This window comes from Oreochromis niloticus, linkage group LG15 (genome assembly GCF_001858045.2).
Source record: "Oreochromis niloticus isolate F11D_XX linkage group LG15, O_niloticus_UMD_NMBU, whole genome shotgun sequence".
In the NCBI taxonomy this organism is placed as follows: Eukaryota; Metazoa; Chordata; class Actinopteri; order Cichliformes; family Cichlidae; genus Oreochromis; species Oreochromis niloticus.
The window spans coordinates 37,409,576-37,437,240 of NC_031980.2; the positions used below are offsets into that span (position 1 = coordinate 37,409,576).

Genomic DNA, 27,665 nt, shown 5'->3' on the forward strand with positions numbered 1-27,665 from the left:
CATTTGCTCCTCGTTCATGCTACTGAACTTTACTCTAACCCCTTTGCTCTGCTTGCGTGACACATGTTGACTCCATTGATTAGATATTAATGCTTCTTATGTGCTTTGACGTAAACGGTGACACATGAAGACCTTTGGGCTTAGCACCTCTTCCTATCAAGCTGCTGTTTTTCAAGAGGCATTATCCATAAATCACAGCAATAAGAACTGATCATTTTGAAACACTGATGAATTTGATTTGTGAAAATATTTAAAATTGATGTATGGTGGTGTTGTATGGCAGCAGGAATCGTGTCATCTCTTGAGTCTGATTTTAAACCAATATTAAAAAATGAAAATCTTGCTTTCATGTCCTGTTTGACGGAGCAGAGGTTCTTCTCACAGTTGACCTCAGATGTGAGACGGCTGATTGTCTCATTATTGAAGACTAAACATTGTCTGAGTGACGTCAGAGCTGCTCACTTAAAAACATCTGAGAATAAGCCTCAGAATCAGGGAGCACGCTGAGCTTCACTGACCGGCATCTTTTAGTGTCCGTTACCTGTCGGGAGTCCTTCAGCACAATGGTCAGCAGCAGGATGCTGCTTCTCAGTGCCTCCTGCTGGCTGCTCGTTGTTTTAGGGAGTTGCGAGGAGCCAATCGAAGAGAGGTCAGCCGAATACGACGCCATCGAGACACAACAAGAGAAAGAGCTGGTGAGTAGCGACATCATGGCTGGCTTATGATGGGTCATGATGATGCTATAAAGGCAAAGAGAGCTGATTTTGGGGGCTGCAACAACTGAACTATTTTGTCTGTACTAACCCACAACAGCAACACCTCTGGGAACAGAAAATCTGAAGCTAAGTCTGTCGTCCAGAGCAGCTGTCCATCAGCTGCTGCCTGCAGTTTGAGCTTTGCAAATTTGAGATTTTGGTCAATCTTGTATTATCTTGTTTTATTTGGCTTTCCTGCAAACAGGACTTGCAATAAATGTTAATAAGTAGTCAGCTTTGATTGATATAAACTAAATCCAGTACAAACTTTTTCCCTCAGCCACCTGCTGGGGAAAAAACATCCTCTTCTTGTATTGGCTGTATCATAAAGGCTTCCTTTGCAGTAAAAGAGAGAGAGGGAGGCTTAGTTATTCAGCCATCAAGCTGACATCATCATCTATATCTGTCAAATTGTGCTAGCATTTTCTTCATCATGAGAAGTTGACTTGAAAATGTTACCAGTTTAATTGAAGGAGTTTAGAGTTAACCGTATTGGTGCTGACATGCTAATGATTATCATGGGCAAAGCTTAATGCTTTAGCATTTGCCTCTTTAAGGCCCCCTCCTCTGCCTAAAAGCCAGATTTCTCAGAAACCTTAAGAGCTCCTGTCCTTGACAGCTGTACTTGGTGCCAAGCAACAGGATTTAGTTTACATGCTTATCTCTTTATTTGAAATACTGTCCACATTTAGTATGAAAATTAGATATACAAGAAATGTAATAGTTATAAAGCCAAGTCTGAATTCATGCAATGTTTACAGCCCTTAAAAAACTAGGTGCCACTGATCATTATCAATCCAAGGCTGATGATGGTGAATGCTCCTCTAGGATTTCAAATTAATTCGAGGGACGTAGCCATAAACACAATACGATGTTAGTTTCAGTTCTTCTGATTCCTGAGTCAGATTTTAACATGATCTCTTTTTCCTCCTTAGATTGAAGCTCTGCAGGAAGTTCTGGAGAAGCTAAAGGGCAAACAGCTGCCGTCCTCAGAGAAAAAACTCGGCTGGTTAGCTGCTGTAAGTAGAATCGTTCATTTATGTGACATTAACACAGGCTTTCTCCTTCCTCCAGTGCTGAATCAGATAGCTTGGGATTTATTTTAGGTGTTCAGGTTAGCAGATTTCTGCTTCCAGAGTAAGCATGCACATTTCTCACACTGCTATTCTAGAACAGCATGCCATCCAAGTAATAAAGTACCACTGATCATGAGTGGATAAGACAATCGGCCTCGTGCCAAACTGAAATGCCTCCCATCTTCCACAAAAATGAAAGATTTACAGACACAAACCTTTTTGGTTTCTGTTGATTCACATCTCTTTTTATATGAATCAGATGGTAACAATGTACTTGTCAGACTTTTTGTCCAACTAATACTGTACTGGCAAATATCATGATCAGACTGTATCAGACTGAAAGTCATGTTGTGTTTTTGTATGTCAGTGTGATGCAGGTGAGCAGTGTGCAATTCGTAAGGCTTCAAGAATCGGGAAGCTATGTGGCTGTCCCAGAGGAACCGTTTGTAACTTCAGTGTCCTCAAGTGTCTGTAAAGCTCAAACGCTAAAGTCCTGTTGTTCAGAGAATAAAGACACCTTTTTAAAATTGCCTCTCGTCTGTTTTTTGTTTTTAATACAAACGTTACCTCAAATAAAAAAAATCATTACTGACAATCAAAATGTTTCTTTTTTAGCTTTTTTATGAAGAAAAACTAACATGAACTTTTTCAATTTGCACAGATACTACTGTATTTATAATGCATGGTTACATAATCACAGTTCAAAGTTATCTTTATTTATCAAACATTTTCTGGGTTATTTTAATGAACAACAGATGGGACGATATCGGGGACATCCTCTCGAAAATCTGTAAAGATTTTCTGAAACACAGCATTTAGACCAATCTTAAGTTTGTACTTTTGCCTTACAGGGATTATTTGTACATAGTCTGACCTCTACCTTTTGCATACATGCAAACACTGACTTTGAAACTTTTTAATATGAGCATCCATCACTGAAACAGTACATGTGAAAAAATGACCAAAAGCAGAATAGGTCAACTTAAAAAGATTTTAAGATCACTTAGTAACAGCCAGAATGTGTGGTGTTTAATGAAACTGTAGCTGACGGTGTGAAAAGCAATAAAAACAAAGTAACATCTGTGATAATCAAAATTCTGTCTGTACTTGTTTAACATTTAAAACATGAAGTATGTACAAAAACCAGATAATCAGACAGGGTCCAGTTTTTGCATTACCTTGAAAATTGCAAGTTACATTAAAATTTCTGGCGACAAAAAATTTGTTGTGACCAAATAGAACATTTAATACCTGAAAAAAGTTGCACACTGAACATGTTGTCATGTTTACCTTACATGTTTTTAAAAGTACTTGAGTGAAATTAAAACCAGCAATATTTCCAGAACGCTTACATTGCTCCAAGTGCCTCAACCTTTACTGCAACAAACATTTCAGATGTTCAACCTCCATTTCAACAGTAACATTTGAGGATATCCTGCAAAACCAACAGCTGCAATATTAAAATACTGAAATAGATCCTCAGATTTGGACTAAGTAACATTCAGGTTATTTCAGTCTGCAAGAGGAAAGCTTGAAATGTACAAAAAAGCTACTTTAATCCAAAACTGAGAAAAAAAAAATACGGTGTTAACCTAAAACAGTCCTCAGGTTTATTTAAATGGAAACATTGACCCCCACCCCCACCCCCTCTGCCTAAAACAAAAGCATCTAATGAAAGTCATGAAAAGCCTGTAAAAGTCTTTTGGATGAGTGAAGCTTCAAGCGCACAAAAAGGCATGCAAAAAACAAAACATCGTTCACACACTTGAACCTGATCGCAGCTAACAGTAAAATCTGACCTTTATCTGATTTCATTTAATGGAAATGGTTGTTCTAAAAATGGTCATATGTAAAAGTCAAAAAGACCGTCAGCAGCGTCCAGTGAACGGTAAACGTCTCAGCTGTGGAGTAAAAAACAAAAAGCAAGGTTTGTGTCCAGTCATTCAGCGTGACGCATCCCCACGGTAACCAGTTTGTTTGTTACGCAAAAAGTTTGTACAGCAGTCGGTATGTTAGTCCAGGCTCCACTCCTCCTTCTGGACCGCAGTGCTCGCTGTTAGTACGACCGTTTTCCATGTTCAACTCCTAAAAAGCAGAAAAAACAAGTTAAGTGATGGTTATCACTAATTAACCTAAAATGCATGTGTTTGGGTTGTGGGAGGGAGCTGGAGTACCCAGACAGAACCCACACCAGGACAGGGAGAACATGCAGACTCAACACACAAAAAACTGTAGCTGGACGATGGGAGTTGAACCCAGGACCTACTTGCTGTAGAGGTGGCAGTGTTAAACCCTTTGTCACCTTACCACCAATAAAGTGGGTGTCTATTCACTCTGCATAATACAGTAAATAAATAATAAACATCTCCTGTGTGTCTTGATGCGTGCTCAACCATCCAGGTAAGTAAATCCCAAAAGGTTGATTCTGTTATCTGGACGTTTTCAGTGGGAGAAACGTTCCCTCACTCATCCAGGTGACTTCTTCAGTCTCAGCTGACTGCAGGTTTCCCCAAGCTTATAAACAGTACATTTGCATAATGACTGAAACCAGCCCACTGAAGGCACAATGGGCTGGGAGGTCAGTTTCTTGATCATTAATGTTCAAATTCTCATGACCATTGATCAACATCTACTGAGCAAAGATACATCTTTCGCCATCTTACAATGCTTTGATTGTAGCCATTCACCAACTCTCTATGAATGTTACTCATGGCCATTGAACAGTGGTCTTTGATCAGTAGTTGTTGAGGTCGTTAAAATCTCCCAAATGGATTAAAAAAGACTGAAGAAATTTAACTAAAACAGTGACATAGATATATGTCACATGCAGATTAAGAGCTTACTTCCCTTAACAAAAGATGCAAAAGAAACTTGGTCATATTAATAACAATAACAATAATATTAATAATAAAGTAAAGACATTTGAATCTACTTTACAAAGCAAATACCAGAGCACTGCATTCTACTGAATTTAGTTTTTCTTCACATTAAAAAACAATACAGAAAAAATACATGGAAAAAAGTTCCACATATATTCAAACCTAAAAACAGTGTTTTTCTCTCAGAATAACTAAATTTGCCAGATTAAATTCCATTTGCTTGAAACTTAGCAAATGGAATTTAATTTAGGACAACAAAAATGTGTAAAACAATGAAGATATACGAAATCTCACATTCTAACTACTAATTAATCTCTTTCACAGTGTGTCTTTTGTCTCATTTTCCGCCCCTCGACCCAAACTGGTTGTGGCAGATGGCCGCCTGTACCCTAGCCTGGCTCTGCTGGAGCTCTCTTCCTGTTTAAAGGAAGTTTTTCTTTCCCACTGTCGCCTAGTACCTGCTCATAGGGGGCCGTTTGTTTTCTGTGTTATTTCTGTATTTTTGTAGGATCTTTACCTTACAGTGTAAAGCTCCTTGAGGCAACTGTTGTGATTTGGCACTTTATATATAAAACTGAATTTAACTGAAGTGTCTAGCTCCACCCCAACATTTAAAGGACTCCGCTGATTAAAATTTAAGGAAGCTCTATTCTACGGCTTTTCTGCAGCTGGTTCATTGCAGTGAGCAACTCCAGCCAGCAGATGGAGAACTATTTATTTTGTGAGTGTGTGTTTTTCTTAATGAGAACTTAACCTGTGTAATGAACTATGGTATTTTAGTAATTGCAGATTCATGCAGACTTTTGTCATCTTTTTATGTTGTTGCATATTATAATTACATGTTTAATCGTTTATTTTACACCATTAATGAGCTTATTTTGTTGAAAGTTTTTTGCAAGTGATAATAGATCATTCATTTCCATGTTGTTACATTTTTAAGCAAAAGAGTTTTCATCTGTGTTTGTTGCAGGTAAATACTAAAGACATATAGAAACTAACACACACACACACACAAAAATAAATAAAACTAAAGTAAAATGAAAAGTGTTTTTTCACAATAAACTCTTAACTGAAATAAGCAAATCTACTTAAACTCAACTTTAAATAAAAGATTTAAATCTAACAAAGATAAAACCGTGATTACACCCTGTGCAGAACGCGTTTGGGTGCAGCAGGTTGTTTAGGATCAGGTTTGGCATCATGCATAAGGGATTAACATTGCAGTGAGACAGATGTGTAGGCATTGTTGCTACTCACAGGTTATCAGATGCAGAGCACTGCATACAAGCAGCATCAGTGCAGGAATACCAGCAAACAGAGGAGCAGTGGAACTCGGGGCAGAGGTGGGGGCCCGTGGCTGTGTCAGCTGAGGAGCTTCAGATTTGGTCGCTGTACACTTCTGACTGTTAACACAAAAGCAGAGACAGAGTCAGAACTACCGCCTCATTCAGGAGAATCCCCCAATGACCAGTTTAGCTCACAGTGTGGACTCACAGCTGCTTCTGCACAGCCTGCTTGCTGGACTCACAGACTTTGGTCTGAGCCTGAGCTGCCTTCATGTTGTTCTCAGCAGCCATCTGCAGACTCTCTGCAGCCTCGGTCTTATGAATGGCCTGGGTCAGGTTCTGCTCAAGGGTGTCAATTTGATCTGAGAACAGAAAACAGGTAAAACACCAGTGAACACAAGGAACAATGCAAAAACAGATGAACCACACAGATAGCACACATACAGGATACTTCCAGATTCTGTTAAAAGGGGATTCTCCCTCTCCACTGTCGCCAAGTGCTTCCTTACATGGGATTACCTGATAGCTGAGGTTATCTTATTATATTGTCTCACAATATAAAGGATCTTGAGAGGACTGCGGTTGAAAAGTGGTGCTTTAAAAAAAATGTAGTTCTGTGAAGTAGAAATAAAACTCCAAGTCAATGTTCTGCTTAGTTTTCTGGACCTGTAGATTTCCCTTTAACAGGCTGACATGGTCACGTTTTTTCCTCACAGTTGTCCAACCCAGCAACAGTAACTAACCAATCCTAAATTTGTTTTCTTGGGACCTCCTCAGTCCGGACACGCTTTGAGGGTTTGGCTCACGTCTGCGCCTGCATTAGCTTATAAGGAAATATGGAGGTGTATCAGAGAGCCTCCAGTGGGAGTTATGTGAGGAATGACCTGTGCTGTGCTGCCAGCGCTCGTCTTGTCTGGACTTTGACTTGTTCATTTGCAGAATGTTACTCAGGCTCAGTGAGATCATCAGAACTCAATCCTACAACCTGATTTTTTTTTTCTAGAGTTGTGGCATCATTTCACTTGTTTCCAACACACATTCATCTATTTCCTTTCATACTTAATTCTTTCCAACATTCTCCCACTTCTAAAAATCAGGCTCCTAAAGTCTTCTGAGAAACAGCAAAATTATTTCAGTATGTTTAAAAAAAGCAGCAACATCTAAAGCTGAAAAATGAACCTAAATCAGAAGCCTAAAAAACTGCAGCCCAAACCTGGTAAACAATTTTGACTTTGTAGCAAATCCCATCCTTCATAACAACTGTATAGTATGTGAACTTTTAAGTAATTTACCAGTTTAAATTATATTATAGCTTAAAGTTTGCATTATTAGGCATTTGGTGGATTTGACTGACAGGTAGCTAGAGACAAAGGGGCCTGTAGCTGTAGGTTCATAGTAATGACTGTATAAAAGTTTTCTACAGTCATTGGTTCATAGATAGTGTGAACGATGAAAATAGCTACCTAACATCATCCATTTGTTTCTTTGTGTCTGATTCTGAGATTAGGTTTTTCCCCATTGTCATCTTGGTTTCAAAAACCAGAAGTGACAAAGACGCACAGGTGTGATTGTGAAACCGCTTTCTCATTAGCTAATGACCAGAGACTGGAAAGTTGTAAGCCAATGAGCATTCTTAAATACTTAACTTAATTTTTTTATTTAGTATGACTCAAATGCAGTTATGTGATAAATAACATGGCTTGCTGAATAACTCTCCAGGACATCTGTGCTTTGGTTTTGGTGAAAAACAATTAGTGGGGTTCTATTAGTCTGTCATTTAGCATTAATTAGCATTAATACATACATACAGTGTTTGGTGCAAACAGAATAATTTTCAGGGATCAAAAGTACACATTTTAAACAAAAACACGCCCTGGCTACATGTTTTTTCCTAGTCAGATGTTTTTGTGACTGATTTCTTCCACACTGACTTGTTCATATTAAATAGTGACTGATGTTTATCAGAGCAACCCTCTCCCTGCTAACACAATGCTCCTTTCATATCTCCTCCGTACAGGAATTTATTGTTTCCCTTCAACCGCTTGCTACAGGAAGTCACCTCCATTAATGTATGTCTCCACCTCCCATCAGGCCACTGTTCTTGCCCAGTTATTTTTTGAGATTCCTACTCAAGAAAAATTGCTTTCATTCGTATGATAAAGATTAGTATTTTATTGTACAGTATAAAAAAAAAATCACTTAAACAATACAAAGAGTCCTTTAATGAAGTTTTAGTTTGACATCAGTTTTTTTTAATAAGCTCTTTTTAAAAAAGGAACTACTTAAACCAAGTCCTGCTGGTGTTGTTCAAAACTCATAATATGAACCGCTTTAAGAATTGATCTCATTGAACAAAAAGTGATCAGCAGGAGAGAAGACATCTATGTGTCACCACAAAGTGGTGCTTCTGTACCTCAGAGACACTTTTTTCAGTTTCAGTTTCAGTTTATGATGAAATGAGACAAACAAGACAAAAGCAGATTTTCTTTTGAGATGGTTATCTTACTTGTTGCCGTTTACTAGTTCAAACTGGTTTGACAAAGAAAAAATGTGCCACAGCTGTTACCCCTCTGGCTACGCTATGGTTTTAGCATCTTTAGCTACCAAAAGTAGGCCCTCCGGGGCTAAATCAATAGGTTAAAATCAACACTGGGCACAGGTAAAATTTTGGATCAGAATTTAAAAAATGCATGTTTTCATTGTCCAGGATTAGAACATCTTAGATGACCCCATACTTAACTGGTTAGTCAGTAATATGTGGTTTGAATTAAGCTGCTGTGAAACTGTTGTGATCCTAAACTAAATGACCAACTCAAAACCTTAGCCGATTCTTTTCTGCATATTTGGTGTCCGAGACACTCTGAGCACCAAACTGCATTTTTACACTAAGCATTAACATTACAGAGAATCCAGATGTCATCTCCAAGACCCTCAGAAAGCCCGACTGCCTCAACAAACTTTTTCTAATTAGCAGATCTCCATGAGTGCAACTCTCAAAATGACAATATATAGACTTCACACCTGCTTAAAGAAATCCTACATCACATATACACTACCAGACAAAAGCTTGGACACACCTTCCAATTTCATGGTTTTGCTTTATTTTCATGACGATTTACATTGTAGATTCTCATTGAAGGCATCAAAACTATGAATGAACACATGGAATTATGTAGTAAAAAAGTGAAATAATTCAAAACATATTTTAGATTCTTCCAAATATCCATCCTTTGCTTTGATTACTGCCTTGCACACTCTTGGCATTCTCTCAGTGAGCTTCATGAGGTCGTCACCTGAAATGGTTTCCAACATTCTTGAAGGAGTTCCCAGAGAGACTGAGCGCTTGTCAGCTCTTTTGCCTTCACTCTGCAGTCCACCTCATCCCAAACCATCTTGATTGGGTTAAGGTCAGGTGACTGTGGAAGCCAGACCATCACTCTCCTTCTTGGTCAGTTAGCTCTTACACAGCCTGGAGGTGTGTTTGGGGTCATTGTCCTGTTGTAATATTAGTGATGGACTAATTAAACTGAAACCGGATGGGATGGCATGTCGCTACAGGATGCTGTGGTAGCCATGCTGGTTCAGTGTGCCTTCAATTTTAAATAAATCCCCAACAGTACCACCCGCAAAGCGCCCCCACACCATCAAACCTCCTCCTCCATGTTTCACAGTGGGAACTATGCATGTAGAGACCATCCATTCACCTTTTCTGCATCGCACAAAGACACAGCAGGTGGAACCAAAGATCTCAAATTTGGACTCATCAGACCAAAGCTCAGATTTCCACTGGTCTAATCTCCATTCCTTGTGTTTCTTGGCCCAAACAAATCTCTTCTACTTGTAGCTTTTTCTTGGTCTTGGTTTTTCAGCAGCTATTTGACCATAAAGGCCTGATTCACAGTCTCCTCTGAATAGTTGATGTAAAGATGCGTCTGCTACTGGAACGCTCTGCTGTATTTATCTGGGCTCTAATCTGAGCTGCTGTCAACTTGTGATTTCTGAGGCTGGTGGATTTATCCTCAGCAGCAGAGGTGACTCTTCGGGCTTCCTTTCCTGGGGCGGTCCTCATGTGAGCCAGTTTCGTTGTAGCGCTTGATGGTTCTTGTGGCTGCACTTGGGGACACATTTGAAGTTTCGGGAATTTTCCGGACCGACTGACCCTGAGTTCTTAAAGTAATGATGAGTAGGGATGGGTATCGATAAGATTTTAACGATTCCGATTCCATTTTCGATTCTGTTTAACGATTCGATTCTTTATCGATTCTCTTATCGATTCTTTTTAAAAAAGGAGAACACTAAGGTCGATTAGCTTAGAACTTTGTTTTATATCTTCTCTTTGAACAAGATAGAAATTTAGGAGTAACATGGCCTTACAAACCCAACAGTGAGATCTTAAGAGATCCACAGCCTACGGCTCTTCAATGGGGTGTCACAGGGTCCCCAGGAAAAAAATTGTAAATGTAAAATAATAAAATAAATATTCTTCTGTAGCAATAACAAAGTATAACATAAATTATTCTGTAGCAATTACACAAGAATATCCAGTAATGTCCCTGCCTACAATTAAACACATTCACTAACTGAAAATCGGGGCAAATGGGTGCAAGCCTTTGACCACAAACTTAGTCACTGCTCGGTGACATTCGTCTATCCTGGCCTGAAAGGAGACGCTACCGGTAGACTGCAGCGAGAACTGCCAGCCAGACTCTGTCTGTCTCATCATGGTCACCTAAATGCACAGTGATGGCAGGTTTTGTAATAAGGCAGATCGCGCTAACATAATATGCACTGTTAGCTGATTATTTACCTGCCGCATTAACGGGAGAGGACGTGCAAACGTTACCGCTGCTGCTGGGTTGAGATTCACGAGTCCGGAGCGGAATTAAAAACACGACATTCATTTAAGGTCATCGCGTGTTTTGTGAGCAAATGCTTTTGCATATTCGTAGTGTTTCCTCCCTTAAATGAAATATCTACTTTGCAAGTATTGCAAGTTGCCCCGTTGTCATCCGTTCTCGTAAAGTATAACCAAACTTTTTAGCGTTTGAGCCGCTTAGGCGCCCTGCCAGGTAAATGACGCTCCGCAACGTGGTGACGTCATTCGGGGTGACTGGAATCGATAAAGGAATCGTTTGCAAAAATGGCAAACAATTCCAAGGAATTGAAACAGTGGGAACCGGTTCTCAACAAGAACCGGTTCCCACTGTTTCAATTCCTTGGAATCGTTTGCAAAAATGGCAAACGATTCCAAGGAATTGAAACAGTGGGAACCGGTTCTCAACAAGAACCGGTTTTCGATACCCATCCCTAATGATGAAGTGTTGTTTCTCTCTACTTAGCAGACTGGTTCTTGCCATAATATGAATTATAACAGTTGTCAAATAGGGTTGTCAGCTGTGCACCAACCTGACTTCTGCACAACACAACTGATGGTCCCACTCAAGGCAAAGAAAATCCACAAATGAACCCTGACAAGACACAGCTGTGAAGTGAAACCATTTCAGGTGACTACATCATGAAGCTCATTGGGAGAAGGCCAAAGGTGGCTACTTTAAGAAATCTAAAATCTAAAATACATCAATATCTTATCAATCTTTTCTTTGCTACATAATTCTATATAATCTTGCTTCAAATATTTGATTTCTTCAGTATGTATCTACAATGTAGGAAGTAGTATAAATAAAGAAAAACCATTAAATGAGAAGGTGTGTCCAAACCTTTCACTGGTAGTGTATATACCAAAAACACCACAAAGTGAACTACTTGCCTCCCTCAGAGAATGTGCACAAAAGAGGAAGTGAAACATAAATGGTTCCTAAACTCAAAACCATGCAGTTTCCTGTTGTAACACCTCAGTCGAAGTTTTTTTTTTCCTTTTTCTTTTTTTTTAAACATAACTGTTTCATCAGCTTTAAAAGAATAGCAAAGGATATGAAAAAACACAGATGGGCAGCTGTTTTAGAATGAGACATTGCCTGGCTTTGGAAAGAAAAACAAAACAACAAAAAATGATCTAATTAATTTTAGAAGCTCCACACAACGCTGATGCAGTTCAGTCAACCATCAACCCTGCTAGTACTGAAATATCTCCAGCACTTGGAATCAGACAGAATGTTATAGTTTGTGTTGCTGCAAACAGCACAAAGAATCAAAGACAACTGTTGCACCAAGTTTTAACCCTGATCATTAGAGGAAACATGAAGATATGTAAGAGTTAAATTAAAATGCAGGTGTTGGAGTTTGTGACATGTTGAGCTGCACTGTGAAGTCACTTCTGCCCTGCGAGCTGTTGGCATAGCGCTGTGATCCTTCAATACAGGGAAACCCACATTCCTCAGACCTGACGAGTCCCGCTGTTTGTTCTGAAAGTAATTACACCGGCAACAGGGCAAAGGACCCAGCAACAAAGGAACAATGCACCAGTGTTGTGTGTAAAGTTGCTACCTTGGCCAGGTCTCTATGTAAAAGAGATTTTTATCTCAGTTAGAATTCCTGATAAAGTAAACGTAAAAAAAAAAGAATAAATTCTACTGATGAGGCAAATCTACTGCAATGACGCAGACGACAAGGTACAGAAATGGCAACAACACTGACAACGAGATACAGACAGAGTAATGGGTGTTTTAGGTGTTGAGACAACAACACCTACAACTTGGGCTGTTGCTGGTAATACCAGCCCTCCACTTCTTTTTGTTTTTTGACCGACCAATCATGTATTTATTTACACTCTGTCCTCATGGTAACAGTGGAGGAAAATACGGCTAAGAATAGGGCTGGGGAAAAGTCTCCTTTCATGGCAGTGATGGAGTTTTTCCTACCTTTCAGCAGGCCGAGCTGAACAGTGAGGTTCGCTTCTTTCTGTCGCAGGTCCTCAATGTCCTCCTGCATGATGGTCATGTTCCTGCTCAGGAGGACCTGTAGAAGGAATTAAACACACCCCAAAGGGAGAAGAAGAAAAACAAACCTTGATGTTACTGTGAGTTAACAGTTCTGTGTGACATTGCATTACGTTTGTGTAATGTTTAGCTTTTCCTATCAATAATATTTCATTTTATATCACAAATCCCGTGATTTTAACAGCAAGATGTCTGACCGTGGTTCTGTCAGCTATCAGCAACTTGTAGCAAGAGGGTCAGTGGTTAGTTTAAGACTACGCTCTTATTTTCTTATACCTCCATCATTATCAACCATATATGTTATATATATTGTAATAATTTAAAACTTACAGCAAAATTCTGATCGAAATCTGTGGGAAAATGATCCAACTGCTCACCTAATGGCCCGAGTACACATGATCCTGAGGCTACGATGGTGTGGACAAAAACATGCAGCCTCGCTAACCTCTGGGTGACATCAAGAGGGTTAAGTCCATGTTTTGTGTAAATTTACCACAAACAGTTTATTGGTGGTAAGAATTCATTTTTAATCATACAGTAGGATTCATATTTAGATTTAGTGAGTTTAAAAAAGTTCCTGTCTGAGACATTGTTGACTTCCTGAGTACTGTGACAGTTTAAGATCACAAGAAAGATTTCACTCATTTATTTTCAAGAAACTTTAAAGATTTGGGGCATTGATTAGGTGTGTGAAGTAGTCTGGCTGGAGCGTATTCCAACTGCTCGTCCACTTTGTCACAAGGTGCTTCGTCCTCTTAGGAGGCAAGTATGTGGAAGTAAGCAAACTTCACAGGTGTTTTGGATCAAAGGAAGCAATGAAACTGACAAATAGATGAACCGGGACAACCTCTACTAACTAGTCACTGCAACTAGTCTTTTAGTAGAAAACTCAAATGTTCACAACCAGTATGACAAGTTTCTTTATGTGTAACAACTAGAACTGCTGCCTCACCAAGAGTCAAGTTACAGTTTGAATCTCTGTACATGCAGTGAAGATTTTCAAGTTTAACAAAAGATTTATTCGTTTGCAAACAAAGTTTTTCAGTGAAGTTGATTCTTTTCAATAATTTTATTGTTTTTATATATATGATTTGTTAAACTTGTAAATTAGTTGCTAAAATTTGTGCTTCATGCCATCTCAGTGACTGTTGGGTTTGGCACACATCATGATGACTCAGACTCTCCGACTGAAGGTTTTGTCCATTTTCGTTGGCTTCTTCCTGCTGTGTGATGCAGGATTTCTCTTTGCTCTTTGGGAGCATGCAACATGAACTTTTTGAGCAATTGAGAAAATGTGGCAAAGCTTAAATCAGTTGTAGAAACATTAATTTAATTATGACCTTTTTTTTCAGTAAAAAAATCTAGATATTTTAGTCCAAATACATGACGTCACATAAATAATATATAGCTATGACTTTTTTGTTTTCTGTAATGAACAGAGCTTCTATGTGGCAACAATTCAGTGTTGCCACATATCATTTTTGGTACGACATCAACTTGGACCAAACTTTGTGTTCTCAGAGCTAAGCTGGTGACTGAAAGCAGCACAGCGCTGGCTTTTAGAAGAATTCCTTTCGTCACAGGCAACAGTTATTATTAGACGTAAAGGACCAGTCCAAATAAATCTCTCCATCCTGAGAGGCTTTTTGATACAGTCATACAATATAACATAACCTGTCCACTCAGACTTCACTGATAATGATACTGATGCTGTGCAGAGGCAGAGCTCTTTATTAGATCAATCTCTTATCAATCCTGGAACATAAGGACAGGTTCCCAAAATCTCCCTATTGTTATCACAATGACTCCTCAGTATGTAAAGTGAGAACTTTCATGTTAGTTCTCAAACGTGAGAACTAAAATCAAACTGCAGTGGTTTTGTATCGTCACTGGTCGGAAGTTGAGTTGTGCGTTGGTTATTTTGACATCTGTAAAATATGGTGTAGTGCACTGTGGGATTGTTAGACTATTATGTGTAGGTTTTAGCATAACAACATTAACAAAGATATCTGTGTGCATGACTCAGGTTGATGCCGTTTCAGTGGTTCACTTTACCGTTTTATCAGTTTTTGGTTTTTTCTTGTTTTCGTAGAACATTTTTTGAAGACTCGATGTGGGGATCTGGATGACTTTCTGTTTGCTGTTCTTCTGCAGTCACAGCAGTGCTCCTTTCTGCTACGTGTGTGGTTTCTGATCTTTACCAATGCCTTAACATGACTGGACGGCTTCACATTCATACTGTTTATTGATTTCTGATAGACAAGGAGTGCAAAAATGGATCAAGGGTAGGTGCTTCCAATGTTGCTGGTCTCATTGATAACTTTTACAGTTTAAAAAAAGTGCAATAACAATCACTTAAAGGGAGTTAATACCCAAGTCAAAAGACAAACATTACAGACAGCCTCAGCTGATTAACATGAAAACACACCAACCAAAATTAAACCCAGATCTCAAAATTTCACGTAACAACTGCAAATATCACATATAGTCCAAACGTTTCACATCTGAGAGCCCAGAGCATGACTGGAAGGACTGAGCGACAGTTGTTCTTTACATACAGAAAAGAAGAAAGTGTGTTTACGGCAGTGGAGTTTAACTGATACGTTCAGGCTTTTCCTTCCACAGAGGACGTTTTTGTCTTTCTTAATCCTGGAAAAAGGTTTTAGCCAAATCCTAAGGAACTCCCACTTCTTACATTGTTGTTGCCTTTTTTTTAAACCAGTTTTTCTAATAAGATTTTCACTTACTCAGCTGCAGTTAACATTATTGCTTATTAGATGGGTAGAAGTAATGGGCAAATGCATAAATTTGTGTCATATAAGGTAACAGACTTTACTGCACGTCACTCTGCACAGTCACACCCAAAGAACTAATCAGAATCAAGAAAAATCCAAGCACGGTGGAGCCACGGGTTTTGGACTTTCAGCATGAGTGCTGTAGCTGCTGCAGTGATGGTTTTATGGAGTCAGAAAGGACCATATTTAATTTAGAGGATGGCGTTATCAGCCAGTGCTAGCAAGCAGCCTCTGTTAGCAAGTGCATCCATCGCCTGTGTGGGTATTTTATGCATACAGTAACAAGTAACAAATACATAAAATATAAAACAAATAAATAAAAAACACTATAATTTCATTTAGTATGAATTCAGCCCAAACTTCTTGGACATGTTAGTAAAGTTAAGAATTATCTTTCAGATATCTCCTTTAAAAATCCTCCAAAAGGTCGTAAGTGTGCTGGAGAAATTCCAGCTTTGTTTCTCAGTCCCCTTTGTTGTTAGATGCCCTCTGCATATTCACTGTGACTCACAAAATGTCCTGATTAACCAGCTGCAGTGATATAAGATAACCTTTCCTTTTTATAGACAGACAAAATCTACATTAGAAGACTGGAGGGATAGAGGCGGTGCAACTTTGTCAGGTCCCTTTGAAAACTTTGTATTTTGCACTTTGCATCCAAGGCTCAAAGCTTCTGAAGAGGATTTTGTTTGTTTGTTTGGTGTGCCTCACTTTTTACTTTTGCTTTCATTTGCTGGTAGGGTTTAGCCAATACTTCGGGGTAAAACGAAACTCTTCACAGTGGTAACCCTGTTTATGTAAATGTTTAGATTGACTTTGTTAAAACTTTGAAAGTCTGTGCGGGGATGCCACAGGACACCTTCTGCAAAAAGAAAAAGCCTGCAATGGGGATATGTTAATGAAGATAGTTGAGAATAACTGCTAAACTCTGAAAAGGAGCTAAATGATATCTGACAGGATTTTTTCTACCAGCTTGAAGTTGAGCACAGGAAGCTCACAGGAAGAACAGAATGAACATTTTATCTTTGGTACTTTCCAAAATGTCTGCTTTGTCAGTGTAGATGAACATCTTGCTATAATTCTCATAAACATGCATAATTAAGAGCTCTTTGCTCATTGTCACTCAGCCCTAAAAGCAGCTTCAACATAAGATTCTGTTTCCTCATTTTCCTTTTATGTTTGCGAGGATCTGATCTGCACACATCACAGTGGTGAGCTGTTCAGGTTAATTTTTCTAAAAAATGCTGTGTGTATTTGTGCATGCATCAATTTCCATGATCTCAATAGCTGTGGACAGCTAGCAGCAATGACGCCTGCAGCTACTTCAGCACAAAAATGTGTGCTCAAGCCAAACATTTTTACTGGATGAGTAGAAAAGTCAGAGTCAAGAGGGGAGAAGTTAGACTGAGGAAAAAGTAAGGAGCAGGGAGGGAGGGAGGGAGGGAGGAGTGGGGCAGAAGTGAAGGAGAGGAAGAAGTGGAGAGTAGGAGTGAGTCAGGACGAACCACAGGAGGAGGGAGAGGGAAGGCAAACACTCATTTTTTCCAACCAGCAACTCTGAGAATACAGAGCTGGAAATGTTGGAAGCAACTGAATGCCTCTTATCCTATAAACACTGAGTCAAGCCTGCAGGGAGGAAAAAGTTGTTGTACGCGAAGGAAAATCAGGTCTCCCGAAATGGAAACAGTTGAGTAAAGAGGAGGGAGAGAATCCCAGTCTGTTCATATCTGAGCTCATTTTCACACTCAGAGAAATCCTTGTTGCGTCAAACTCAGCTCTGCACCTTCACTGTGGATATTTGCAACTTTTACATTTTGACGCCTAAACATGCTAAACTCTGGTCTCTGTCTACCCTCTCTGATGAGATTTATTGATATGTCTCAGCTTTTTTTCTTTTTGAGGACAGATGGAAGCCATTAGTGTTTTGGTGAGGTGGGTGGGGCGGCTTTGGTTTCAATTTTGCAAGCTGGATTAAAAAAAGATGCTATTTTCAGTATCAGTATTAAGTTTGTAATTTAAGTCAAACTATCATTCTTGGGAGCTTCCGGTGCATGCTGGGAAGTCTGCTGATGTTTGGCACTCATTGTGAGTTAAGTACAACTTCAGCTTCAGTCTAAAGCTGCCAAGAATAAAAAACTGAGGTAAACCTAATGGATTTCTATATGACTCTTTGCAGTGTCGACGTATGACCGTAGGTTCTACTGGTGGTTGTGATGAAAGGAACCAGTCAAAAAGATTTTGACCTTTATTCCCGCAGTATTAAAGATAAAGACAGCATTTTTTTAAAACCGGTTTAAAATTCTCAAAAGTGAAAGGAGCATATTAGTCATTTAATTTAGTTTAAATTTGCCACCAAAACATCCACCTTTCCCCCCTTTCCACTTTGTGGAGCCTAGCTATGCCAGCTATCAAAGTGCAAGAGGCAGGTATGCCCTTCAGACAACTATTCACACTTGCATTTACACTAACATTCAATTAGGAATCATCATTAAACTGTGGGAGGAAGCAGGAGTACCCAGAGATGAGTAGAGCATGAACCTCCACACAGAAACGCAGGGCCTTCTTGGTGTGTGGGAACAGTGCTAACCACTGTAGCAGCAGGCTAACCTACACAACATATTTCTATTTAAAAAGATGTAGAGCTTATTAATTGAAACCTCTATGAAAAGTCCTGCACATGATATTACAGGATAATATTTAGTAATTCGTTCATGTGCATATGACTGTAATGCTGCAGCTGGAAATTATTATAATGTCTCAGATACAACAATAAGAAGCTTCTGAAGGGTTTGTGGAGTTAAGAGTGTAGTAAGGCTAACCGACCATCGTGCAAACTAACCTCAAAGAAAATTACTCGTTGGTCCAACGATATATGAACATTTTCTAATATGAAGCAAAGGCTGGCTTACCATTTTAATGAAACAACCATACTATGCAAAGATAGGTACAGCAGGAGGGAAGCTTTGCATGGCTCTGATAACTGATCCAACTGGTGTGCTGTTATTCTGTTATTCTATTCTATTCTATTCTATTTCTTCAACTAAGTCTACATCATTGTTTGTAAACTACATAATCAGTCTGACATAAATGCCACCCATGGGTAGCAGAGGGGGTGCTAAAATGATAAATAAATAAATGACTGAACTCACGTTTTCCTGCCGGCACTCCTCCAATGTGGCATTGGTGGTATTGAGTTGGCCCAGGAGCACCAGGTTCTCAGTTCTCTGTTGGTCTGTCTTCCTCCTTTCCTCCGACACCATCATCTCCAGAGCTTCCTTGTTCTTGTTATACACCACCTTTGCCCCTTCCATCTTCTCGGTGACCTCCTGCAGCTCGGCGCGGCATTGGGGTGCGCCTTTCATGCCGGGAGATGTCGCCCACACCACAATCACGATGAGAGAGATGATGGACCAGAGCGCCAGCAGGGCAATCACCACATTCTTTACCTTCTGGGAGGACTTGGAGGCGGCCGCCATCGGGGGGATTGGAGGTGATGAAAATGATGACAAAGATGAAGAACGGTGGAGTGAGCAGCTGCTCTCAGTGAGTCTCTCAGGTTGAAGTGAGCTGGAGTTTCCCTTCAGGCTGGGCAGGGACACAGGGAGGGGCTCCCTCACACGATGACAGGAGGACGGCAAACCTCACCATCTCCACCCCCAGGAACCATCCCACCCTGAACCTCGCCCTCCTCCTTCTCTGTGTCGGTGTTATCAGAGCATGCAGCGATCAACAGGAAAGTTACAATATCAGAGTGAAGCCAGCAGAGTTTAACACTCACACAGAGCTAACTTGGAAAGTTACATGTAAAGAGAGAGGGAGTGTGTCTGTGGGTGAGTGTGTGTCGAACACTGAAGCTTTCTGTTTCTATTTCCCAGCCTGCCAGTGATGAACTTGGATGAACTCAAACTGCAAATATGCTCCAGGCAGAGAAATGAAACTCAGAAAAGAGAAACAGAAACAGACAGAAAAGAAAGACAAAGAAACATAGCATCAGAAAGGAAACCTACTTTACAGTCGCATTCATGTTTTCATGACCACCTGCCAGCTGCTGGCACGTAGATCCCACAAGCCCCACCCTCTGATTCACAAGACCACAGCCGTTAATACCCACCATGTCTACCTTCGCTGTGATTGGCTCAGGGGCAACAGTCTCTGTGGCTGACTCCTACCAGGAGCTTTAAGGGAACCTAATCCAGCTGTGGCTCCATTTCCCTGAATCACCTAGGGTTAGCCACTCCTTTAACAACACCCACCTACCACGCCCCGTCAGGACAGACATTTCAGGGATGGAGCCAAACACATGCAGGTTGTTTTCATAAAGAAGCCAGTGGATAATACTTCTCAGCAGGTTTACGGGCAGAGTCTGCAGAATAGATGAAACAGGGAGACTTACTGAAAGCAAACAGCCTTAAGACCAAACACCACTGACTTCTGGTAAATGGAGTGGCTGCTCACAGCTGGAAAACACAAAACTATTGTTGCTGATGGGAGAGCTTTAGAGAGATCTTAGGATCAAAATGCATTACAGCTTAAAGAAAAATGCTTCTTTTTTTTTTCAAATCTAACTGGAAATAACATTAATTTTCCTGTCCAAACAATAATGCACTGACCTCTGCCTGTAGTTCTGTGTATGCTAACTGCTCTGACAGATAAACAGTTAGTGTAGTGAAGGTGTCCTGGGCCAAGTCCATAAATAGCAGAGAAAAACAGTGAGCAGGAAACAGTGGCTTTCTGCCATCATTGTCAGTGATAAATATGCCTGTTCATCGGTACGCTGCATCAGCACAGCTGCTATAGTGCTGGGTGGCTGAGTGCATCTATGAGCAACGACATCTGTACACAAAATAGGTTGCTCTACAATTTCAGCTGATTTTCAACAGGTTTGCTTTGTTTCAATCCTAGAACTGTATTGAATTATATTCATTATACAGGATGCTTTAGTTTAACATGCACATTTTCATACTGAAAAAACAATCCCATTGTTATTATTCTGCAGGTGTTTTGTGTATTCTTCTGTTAAAAAGAGAAAAGAACCGACTGAAAAATGTAAAATATGTTAGGATTTCTCTGCAATTTACACCAATCTACTGTCCCGTTAGAATTAGTTTTCAAATGAGAGCTACACTCATTTAGTCACATCAGAGCTACAGTCCAGTTTGAACTTTATCTTTTTTAGAAATCGAGACTCAAAGGAAGTAAAGTTTAACAATGCTGTGCACCTCTGCATGCTTTGGTAGCTACAATTCAGGTACACTAGTTAATTATATGTAATGTAAGTGCCATGAAAGAGACATTTACATTCACAGGTTTAGTTCATTTAGGGCCCAAAAAAATATTAAATATACAACGATACAGTTGAGCGCAGCAACCATTCACTTTGGAGAAGCTGAAACTGATTATTTTTCTTGATTAAAGCAATAAATCATTGTTATATGTTTTTCTCATTTTGACACCCTTAATGCAGGTTTTCAAAATCACCGTTTAAACTAAGAAACTGAGAGTAGCTATCACTTTAGCCAAATGATGTGTATGCTTTAAAAATACGAACCACCTGCAAACACAAATGGCAACACAAAACTATCTGAATTCTTCAAACCTTCAAAAGCTGCTGCAAAAACCAACAGGAAATGTTTAATCAGCATCACTTTCTTGCCACTATATAAAGATTTGTGAACCGATTCAATTCTTTTTATTTATACAGGGCCAATCACAACATCGGTCTCCTCGAGGGGCTTCATGTTGTTAGGTAAAGACCCAATAATGCAGAGAAAACATGAGAACAGAGAAAGAAAACACTCCTCTGTTCTCAGATCTGATGTTTTTGGCTTGAAGGCAGACAGCCAGCTGATCTCTGACCCTCCTTTCTACTGTCCAAACATAGGAAGTGCTGTGCATTCAGATGAGGTCAGGGGTTAACCGCACTCTCACACAGCATGGCAATACTAAGCCAAGACCGGAAATAATATGTAAGTGATTGTATTTTTTTTATTAAATTAACCCTGTAGTTCCATATAATGAGAGTAACCCAACTGCATATACAGTGTTGTACTCTGTCACTCTGGGATAATCTAAATGTGAATTTTGTCTTATGAATCATGTATTGATGGTGCAGCAGTATCAACCAACAGTAGAAACATGGTGGTCAGAGACACGGTTGCATCAATTCAAACCTACAATTTTAAACTTCTGTGAAACCTCTGAAATCTAAATGCATTTTAACATGTATTTTTTGATAAGGTTCAGGTTGTTTTCCTCCCTTTCCTGGATGTAAAAGAGATGAGCCCATCAGTGCCACAAATCTACAGTCCCTCTGATGGCCACTTGGTGTTCGTGTCAAAAGTGAATCAATCTCCACTGACTCTGATTTTAAAATGCACAACTTTACAGCACAAATAAAGACGTTTAAAGTTTAGTGCAAAGCAGTCTCAGCAAAGTGAGCTAATTCAAACCAGAAACAATGGTGCTGATGTTAGCAGCAGATATACCAGAAACAGAGGCTCAGGAGGAAGAGCAGCTAATCTACTCATCAGAACGTCAGTTGTTCAATCCCGAGCTCTCCCTGTCTGCCAAAGTAACCTTGAATATGTTTCTAAACCCTGAAACGCCCCCAATCCACCAGGAGTGAGCGTGTGCTTGGATGAATGTGTGTGTGAGTGTGTGGGTAATCGAGGGTGACTCAGTTAAACTAAAACAGTGTCATACTGTAAGTAATAGTCCATGTTGTCACACTTCATGCTGGCTGTGTGTTAGTGGCTTCATATTCAAGCTTACCAATAAAAGCAGTGCTGTGCTCTGCAGCTGATTGTGTTGTCTGCACTTTAACTAAATACAGCCAAAGTTTTCATTTCTGTTTCTAATTATTTCGTTCAGTGTTGTGTTACTGCTGACACTAAGACATCACTAATGAGATAATGTGGTTCAGTTTAACAGAACACATAAGAATCCAGCATGTCCGAGTTGCGACAGTGAGTGAAATAATGTCACTTTATGTCAGAGGAGAGAAAGTTGAATGATTTGTGCAACGCCTTGCACAAGCTCTCAGATTTGAAGTTGTTTTTGGCTTGTGACAGTCTCCAGTCCCTGTGTGCCCCTTGAGGCTTCATCATCTCATGATTTCATACTTCAGACTGATTCCAAAGCTGAATGAGAGCAACAGCACCCCCTGCTGGAAAATCACAGACTCTACACCTTTAATCTCCCACTGAAACACAGACAAGAGTTCAATAATTATTCATAGTATTATTTTATACAGTGTGATCATTTAACAAAATTCTATTAAAATTGTATTTAAAAACATAGTGACCATCAACAGTGATCTGGGTATTCGTTCAGTATTGTTTGCTCGTGATCTCTGGGCCTTCAGCCGGCACTGCAATAAAAACAGGCATGATTCTGTCGTGAAAATGACTGAATGGGCTCCAGAACACTTTTAGAAATCATTGTTTGTGAACACAGTCCACCATGCCATCAATAAACGCAGGTTAAAGTTCTATCATGGAAAGAAGAAGCCATTTGTTACCATGATCCAGAAATGCTGCCTTCCTCTGAGCGAAAGCTCGGTTAAAATGAAATGTGGGGAAGTAGAAACCTGTTCTGTGGTCAGAAGAATCGAGATTTGTAATTCTGTTTGTAAAACATGCCCGCTGCATCAGTCGAGGTAAAGGTCAGAGAAAGAGACCATCTGGCTTGTATTCAGCACTCAGTCCACAGCCCTCATCTTTGTTGGTATGGGGGTGCATTAGTGCATATGGAACTGGCAGCTTGCATGTCTGGATAAGCATGATCAGTACTGAAAGGTGTGCAGAGCAATATATGCTCTCGTCTTGACTTTTACAGAGAGGGCATTAAATATTTCAGTAAGGTAACGCAAAACTGAACACTACACCTGTAGTACAACAGCGAGGCTTTGTAGACACACCAGGAGCTGAACTGGCCTGCAGCACAGACCTTTCATCACCTGAAAACATTTGGAACATCATGAAATGAAAAATACAACAAAGAAGACCCAGACCTGTCGAGCAGCTCGAATCCTTTATCAAGCAAGAATAGGAGAACATTTCTCTGCCAGAAGTCAGCTGGTCTCCCCAGTTTGGAGATGTTTACAGACTTGTTAAAAGAAGACAGCGTGCTAAACAGAGGTAAATATAGCCCTGTCGCAACCTTTTAAAAATGTGTTGCTGCCATCAAATTGAAATTACAATAGTACATTTTCTTAGTTTAAGCATTTCATACTTTCTGTGTTCTATTCTAAATAAAATATTGGTTTTTGAGATTTCCAAGTTATTGCATTCTGTTTATTTCAGTTTTACACATTTTCCCATTATTGTAAAGATAGTTGAAATATACATGAGACTCAGGCTGCTTAAACAGAATAACATGGACAAAGCAGAAGTTCTCTCACAAAGTGTTTAAAGCTGTCTGAAATATTTTTCTGTGTTATATCACAGTAAAAAGCTTTTACTGGGGGATAGATAATCAAGCTGAAACATTTGAAGACCCTAATCTTGCACAAGAGAGCATTATACTAACAAGCACTTTTTAAATAATTATCTAGCTTCTTATTAAATAAAACAATAAAAAAAAACATTAATATTTATTTGCTTCATTACCATCATATGTACAGTTAGGTCCATAAATATTTAGACAGAGACAAACTTTTTCTAATTAATTTTAAATGAAACAACTCAGATGCAGTTAAAGTGCAGACTTTCAGCTTTAATTCAGGGGGTTGAACAAAAAGATTGCCTAAAAAATATGATGAACTAAAGCATTTATTTAAACACAGTCCCTTAATGTCAGGGGCTCAAGAGTGATTGGACAAATCGAATAACTGAAAATAAAATGTTCATTTTTAATACTTGGTTGAAAACCTTTTGCTGGTGATGAAAGTCTGAAGTGTGGAACTTACGGACTTGTTTAGATGTTTTTTAGCAAAGTGAAATCGAGCCTTTCTCTTCTTGGGGTTTATGAGTGGTTTGCATCTTGCAGTGAACCCTCTGTGTTTACTTTCACGCGGTCTTTTCTTTATGGTAGACTTGGATATCGATACGCCTGCGCCTCCTGAAGAGGGTTTATCTTCACCACGGAAATGATTCTGTGATCGTCCACCACTGTTGACTTCCATGGACATGGACAGTGCTTTCTTTCTTGCCTACAGCTGCCCATGAAGTACCTTTTGAGTCAGTTGTCTAATTACTTTCGGCGCCCTTAAAAAGAGGGTAGCACATGTTAGGGAGTCGAAACTCCTAAACCCTGCATCGAACGAAAGCTGAGAGTCTACAAATTATGTCCATGTCCATTATACAACTGTAATTGGAATGTTTCAGTCAAAAGGTAAAAAAACTAAACTTGTGTCAGTGTCCAAATATATATATGGACCTAACTATGTTAAATGTTAAAAATAACAATTAGCCCCAAACTGTCTTCTGATTAGACAAAAACCTTCTTTGAAATTTTCTGCATTTTTTTTATTTAGCTAACATATGAATGAAGTGTTACCACATTTACATACATGAGAACTAAAGGCTCACATCAGGGGAAAAACATCCAGCATTCACATACTGTCAGCCACGTGTTGTTATCCGTTAGTCTTGTTTTGAAACACTCTGCTGGTTTCATTAACAACAGCAGCAGCTTCCTCAGTCAGTTGATGATGGAGTCTCTGCTGGTCTGGGTGATCCTGCTCGCTCTCAGTGGTGAGTTCTACTTTCTGTCTTTTCTGTCATCAATTAATGAATTCAAATTCACACTTCACTGACTCACCGACTTTAAAACTGGGTGTTTAACAAAGACGCTGAAGATCTGTTTGTCACTTTAGGCCAACTTAAAGCGATTTTATAGTGAAAAACTCTTCAAAATGAAGCTTCCTCTGAGCTGGATTAAAAGATTAGACTGCAAAAGAGAAAATGTTTATTGGCTTACAGACTTACAGGTTTGATTGAATAAACATTTATTAATTTATTTAGTTAGTTACATTTATTTATTAATAATTTAAAAGGTTTTTCTCTGTTTTCTTTGGGTGTTAAATCTTGGTCAAACAAATTAAACACTTATGCTGTTTAAAGTTAAATGCAAAGAAAACAGGCGATTTTTTAAAAAGTTTTTTTAAAGCGAAGTTTTTGATCATAATGGTAATATTTTGACATTTTTAACATAGTTTAATTTTTAAGCTATTTTGTTCTTGATTTTATAACATGTTATAAAAAATTTTCCCACGTTAATTTTTTATTTTTAGCACTCACTTTGTAGGTTTTGAATTTCCACTACAAGCTTGTATTTTTTTCACGTGTTCATATTATTTTACACAACATTTCTGTATGTGAGTAATATCAAACGCTCTAACGTTGTTGATTTAAAGGCTTACAGAACCATGCAGCTGTCGATCCATCATCGACCATCCAGGTGAGGCTTGGAGAGAACGCCACCCTGCAGTGCCCTCTGCTGGACACCTCCAATTTCACCGTGCTCACCACCACTACTGCCCCGACCGCTCCCACCACCCTCAGCTGGTACAGAAAAGCACCAGGACAGGGACCACAGCTTCTTGTCTCCCTCAAGTCTATGGATAGACTCAAAGTGAAATACGGCAACGGTGTTCCCCGCAGTAAAGTCTCTATAGCGGCCGATGGCTCACTGGTGGTGCAAGGTTCCAAGCAGAGCGACTCGGCGGTTTATTACTGTGGAATCAGCCGGGGAGATGACCGGAAGAAGGAACCAAGGCTACGGACCCGCAGAAGGAAATAATGTCAGGAGTGAAGATCGGCCAGTTGGTCATGAATTAGTTGGCTTTACTTAGCTGCTTGTTCAGACTGTTTCTCGGCTGTTCTTAAGTTTCCCTCATTTGTTAAGCTTCATCTTTGAACATCATACTCCAGAAAAATACCTGTACCCCATCTCACAGTTTGATAAATGTGGCTGAGCTTTGCTTTTTTGTTCAGTGACTGAAAACAATGAGCTTACATGTACAACTGCAATTTTTTGAGATTTTTAATTAAGTTGTGTTTGAATTAACAGTGATTTAAAGGCTGTGCTTTTCCCTGCTCCATGCTCTCTCACAGTCCGGCCAAATGAAGCTGTTGCTGTAAAGGTATTTGGTTTTGTGGCACTACTTTTTCTTTCCCCCACCATTTCTGCTGGCAGATTTATTGCTAGATTATAGCATCAGCAAAGCTAAAAATGCATAAATAAAAATTGCATTTCTTGTACACTGCAGTACCTTTTCTTTGATTCTGTTTTTGCCAAATATAGGAAACACACTTGTTCACCCAGCAAGAATGGTTGCTTCCTGTCGATACCTTCCGCAATAAAAACTGTTGATCCAAATATACGTTTAAGCCTTGTGTGCCTGTAGTTGTGTCCTGTCTCTTCCCTGAACTCCTCTGCCACCCATTTCCCCTGAGAAACCATTGCACAGCTGCAGCAGTTAGCCACCCAACAGTATCGAGGCTGTGTTTGGTCTGTGAATGTGGATTAGTTTGAGAGTGGTGAGCTGTACTGGTGTGCTCCAACAGCAGTGATGTGTTTTTGTTGGTGTCTATTGTGTTTTCAGCATAATTTAGTTTTTTTTGATTTGGTGGATATGAATGTTCCCGTTCACTCCTGCTATTGTCCTTCTGTCACACTCCACCCTTGGCACTCACACACTCCACCCTGTCTGCACGTTCCTCTTCACCTCTGATGTGAATTGACTGCTGCTTTGGATGGCTGACCCCAGGTAGTTAAACTCATCCACCTTCTCTACCTGTGCTCCGTGCAGCTTCACTGTTACACCTACCTTTTTCTCATTCACAGATGTGTGCTGTAATACCAGGGCATTTCATTCCTTTTACTTCCAGGCTTTCTTCTACCTGCTCTTTGCTCTTATTACAGATCACAATATCATCTGCAAATATTATAGTTCACAGAGACTGTTGCCTGACCTCATCTGACAACCTGTTCATCACCATTGCAAACAAGAAGCAGCTCAGAGTTGAGCCTTG

The 27,665-nt window shown here is 39.6% G+C and overlaps 3 protein-coding genes across 3 annotated transcripts; 2 read left to right on the top strand and 1 right to left on the bottom strand.

Moving 5' to 3' along the window:
* Positions 1-37: 37 nt before the first annotated feature.
* LOC100701394 (cocaine- and amphetamine-regulated transcript protein) lies at positions 38-3,321 on the top strand. The gene is made up of 3 exons (XM_003452544.5): positions 38-695; positions 1,691-1,774; positions 2,199-3,321. Exons 1-3 carry the CDS (start codon positions 564-566, stop codon positions 2,304-2,306), a joined length of 324 nt encoding a protein of 107 aa, XP_003452592.1. The 5' UTR covers positions 38-563; the 3' UTR covers positions 2,307-3,321.
* si:ch211-1a19.3 (uncharacterized) lies at positions 2,526-19,488 on the bottom strand. Its single transcript, XM_005457304.4, has 5 exons — positions 18,837-19,488; positions 12,815-12,911; positions 6,205-6,358; positions 5,968-6,113; positions 2,526-3,916 (listed from the first exon to the last, which is right to left on the bottom strand). Coding segments are annotated over exons 1-5 (726 nt in total). The 5' UTR covers positions 19,164-19,488; the 3' UTR covers positions 2,526-3,914.
* On the top strand, positions 12,947-27,020 carry LOC100695503 (Ig kappa chain V-III region PC 2485/PC 4039). The gene is made up of 3 exons (XM_074527737.1): positions 12,947-12,972; positions 25,315-25,382; positions 26,045-27,020. Exons 1-3 carry the CDS (start codon positions 12,965-12,967, stop codon positions 26,428-26,430), a joined length of 462 nt encoding a protein of 153 aa, XP_074383838.1. The 5' UTR covers positions 12,947-12,964; the 3' UTR covers positions 26,431-27,020.
* The last annotated feature ends 645 nt before the right edge of the window (positions 27,021-27,665 follow it).

Bases quoted from the DNA above. Each gene is read 5' to 3' on its own strand.
- LOC100695503 (XM_074527737.1), top strand. The intron at 25,383-26,044 runs GTGAGTTCTACT...GTTGATTTAAAG, and splicing joins GATCCTGCTCGCTCTCAGTG to GCTTACAGAACCATGCAGCT.
- si:ch211-1a19.3 (XM_005457304.4), bottom strand. From the start codon at position 19,163: ATGGCGGCCGCCTCCAAGTCCTCCCAGAAGGTAAAGAATGTGGTGATT. The intron at 12,912-18,836 runs GTGAGTTCAGTC...TTCCTTCTACAG, and splicing joins AGGAGTGCCGGCAGGAAAAC to GTCCTCCTGAGCAGGAACAT. The intron at 6,114-6,204 runs GTGAGTCCACAC...TTGTGTTAACAG, and splicing joins CAGGCTGTGCAGAAGCAGCT to TCAGAAGTGTACAGCGACCA.
- LOC100701394 (XM_003452544.5), top strand. From the start codon at position 564: ATGGTCAGCAGCAGGATGCTGCTTCTCAGTGCCTCCTGCTGGCTGCTC. The intron at 696-1,690 runs GTGAGTAGCGAC...TTTCCTCCTTAG, and splicing joins CACAACAAGAGAAAGAGCTG to ATTGAAGCTCTGCAGGAAGT. The intron at 1,775-2,198 runs GTAAGTAGAATC...TTTGTATGTCAG, and splicing joins AACTCGGCTGGTTAGCTGCT to TGTGATGCAGGTGAGCAGTG.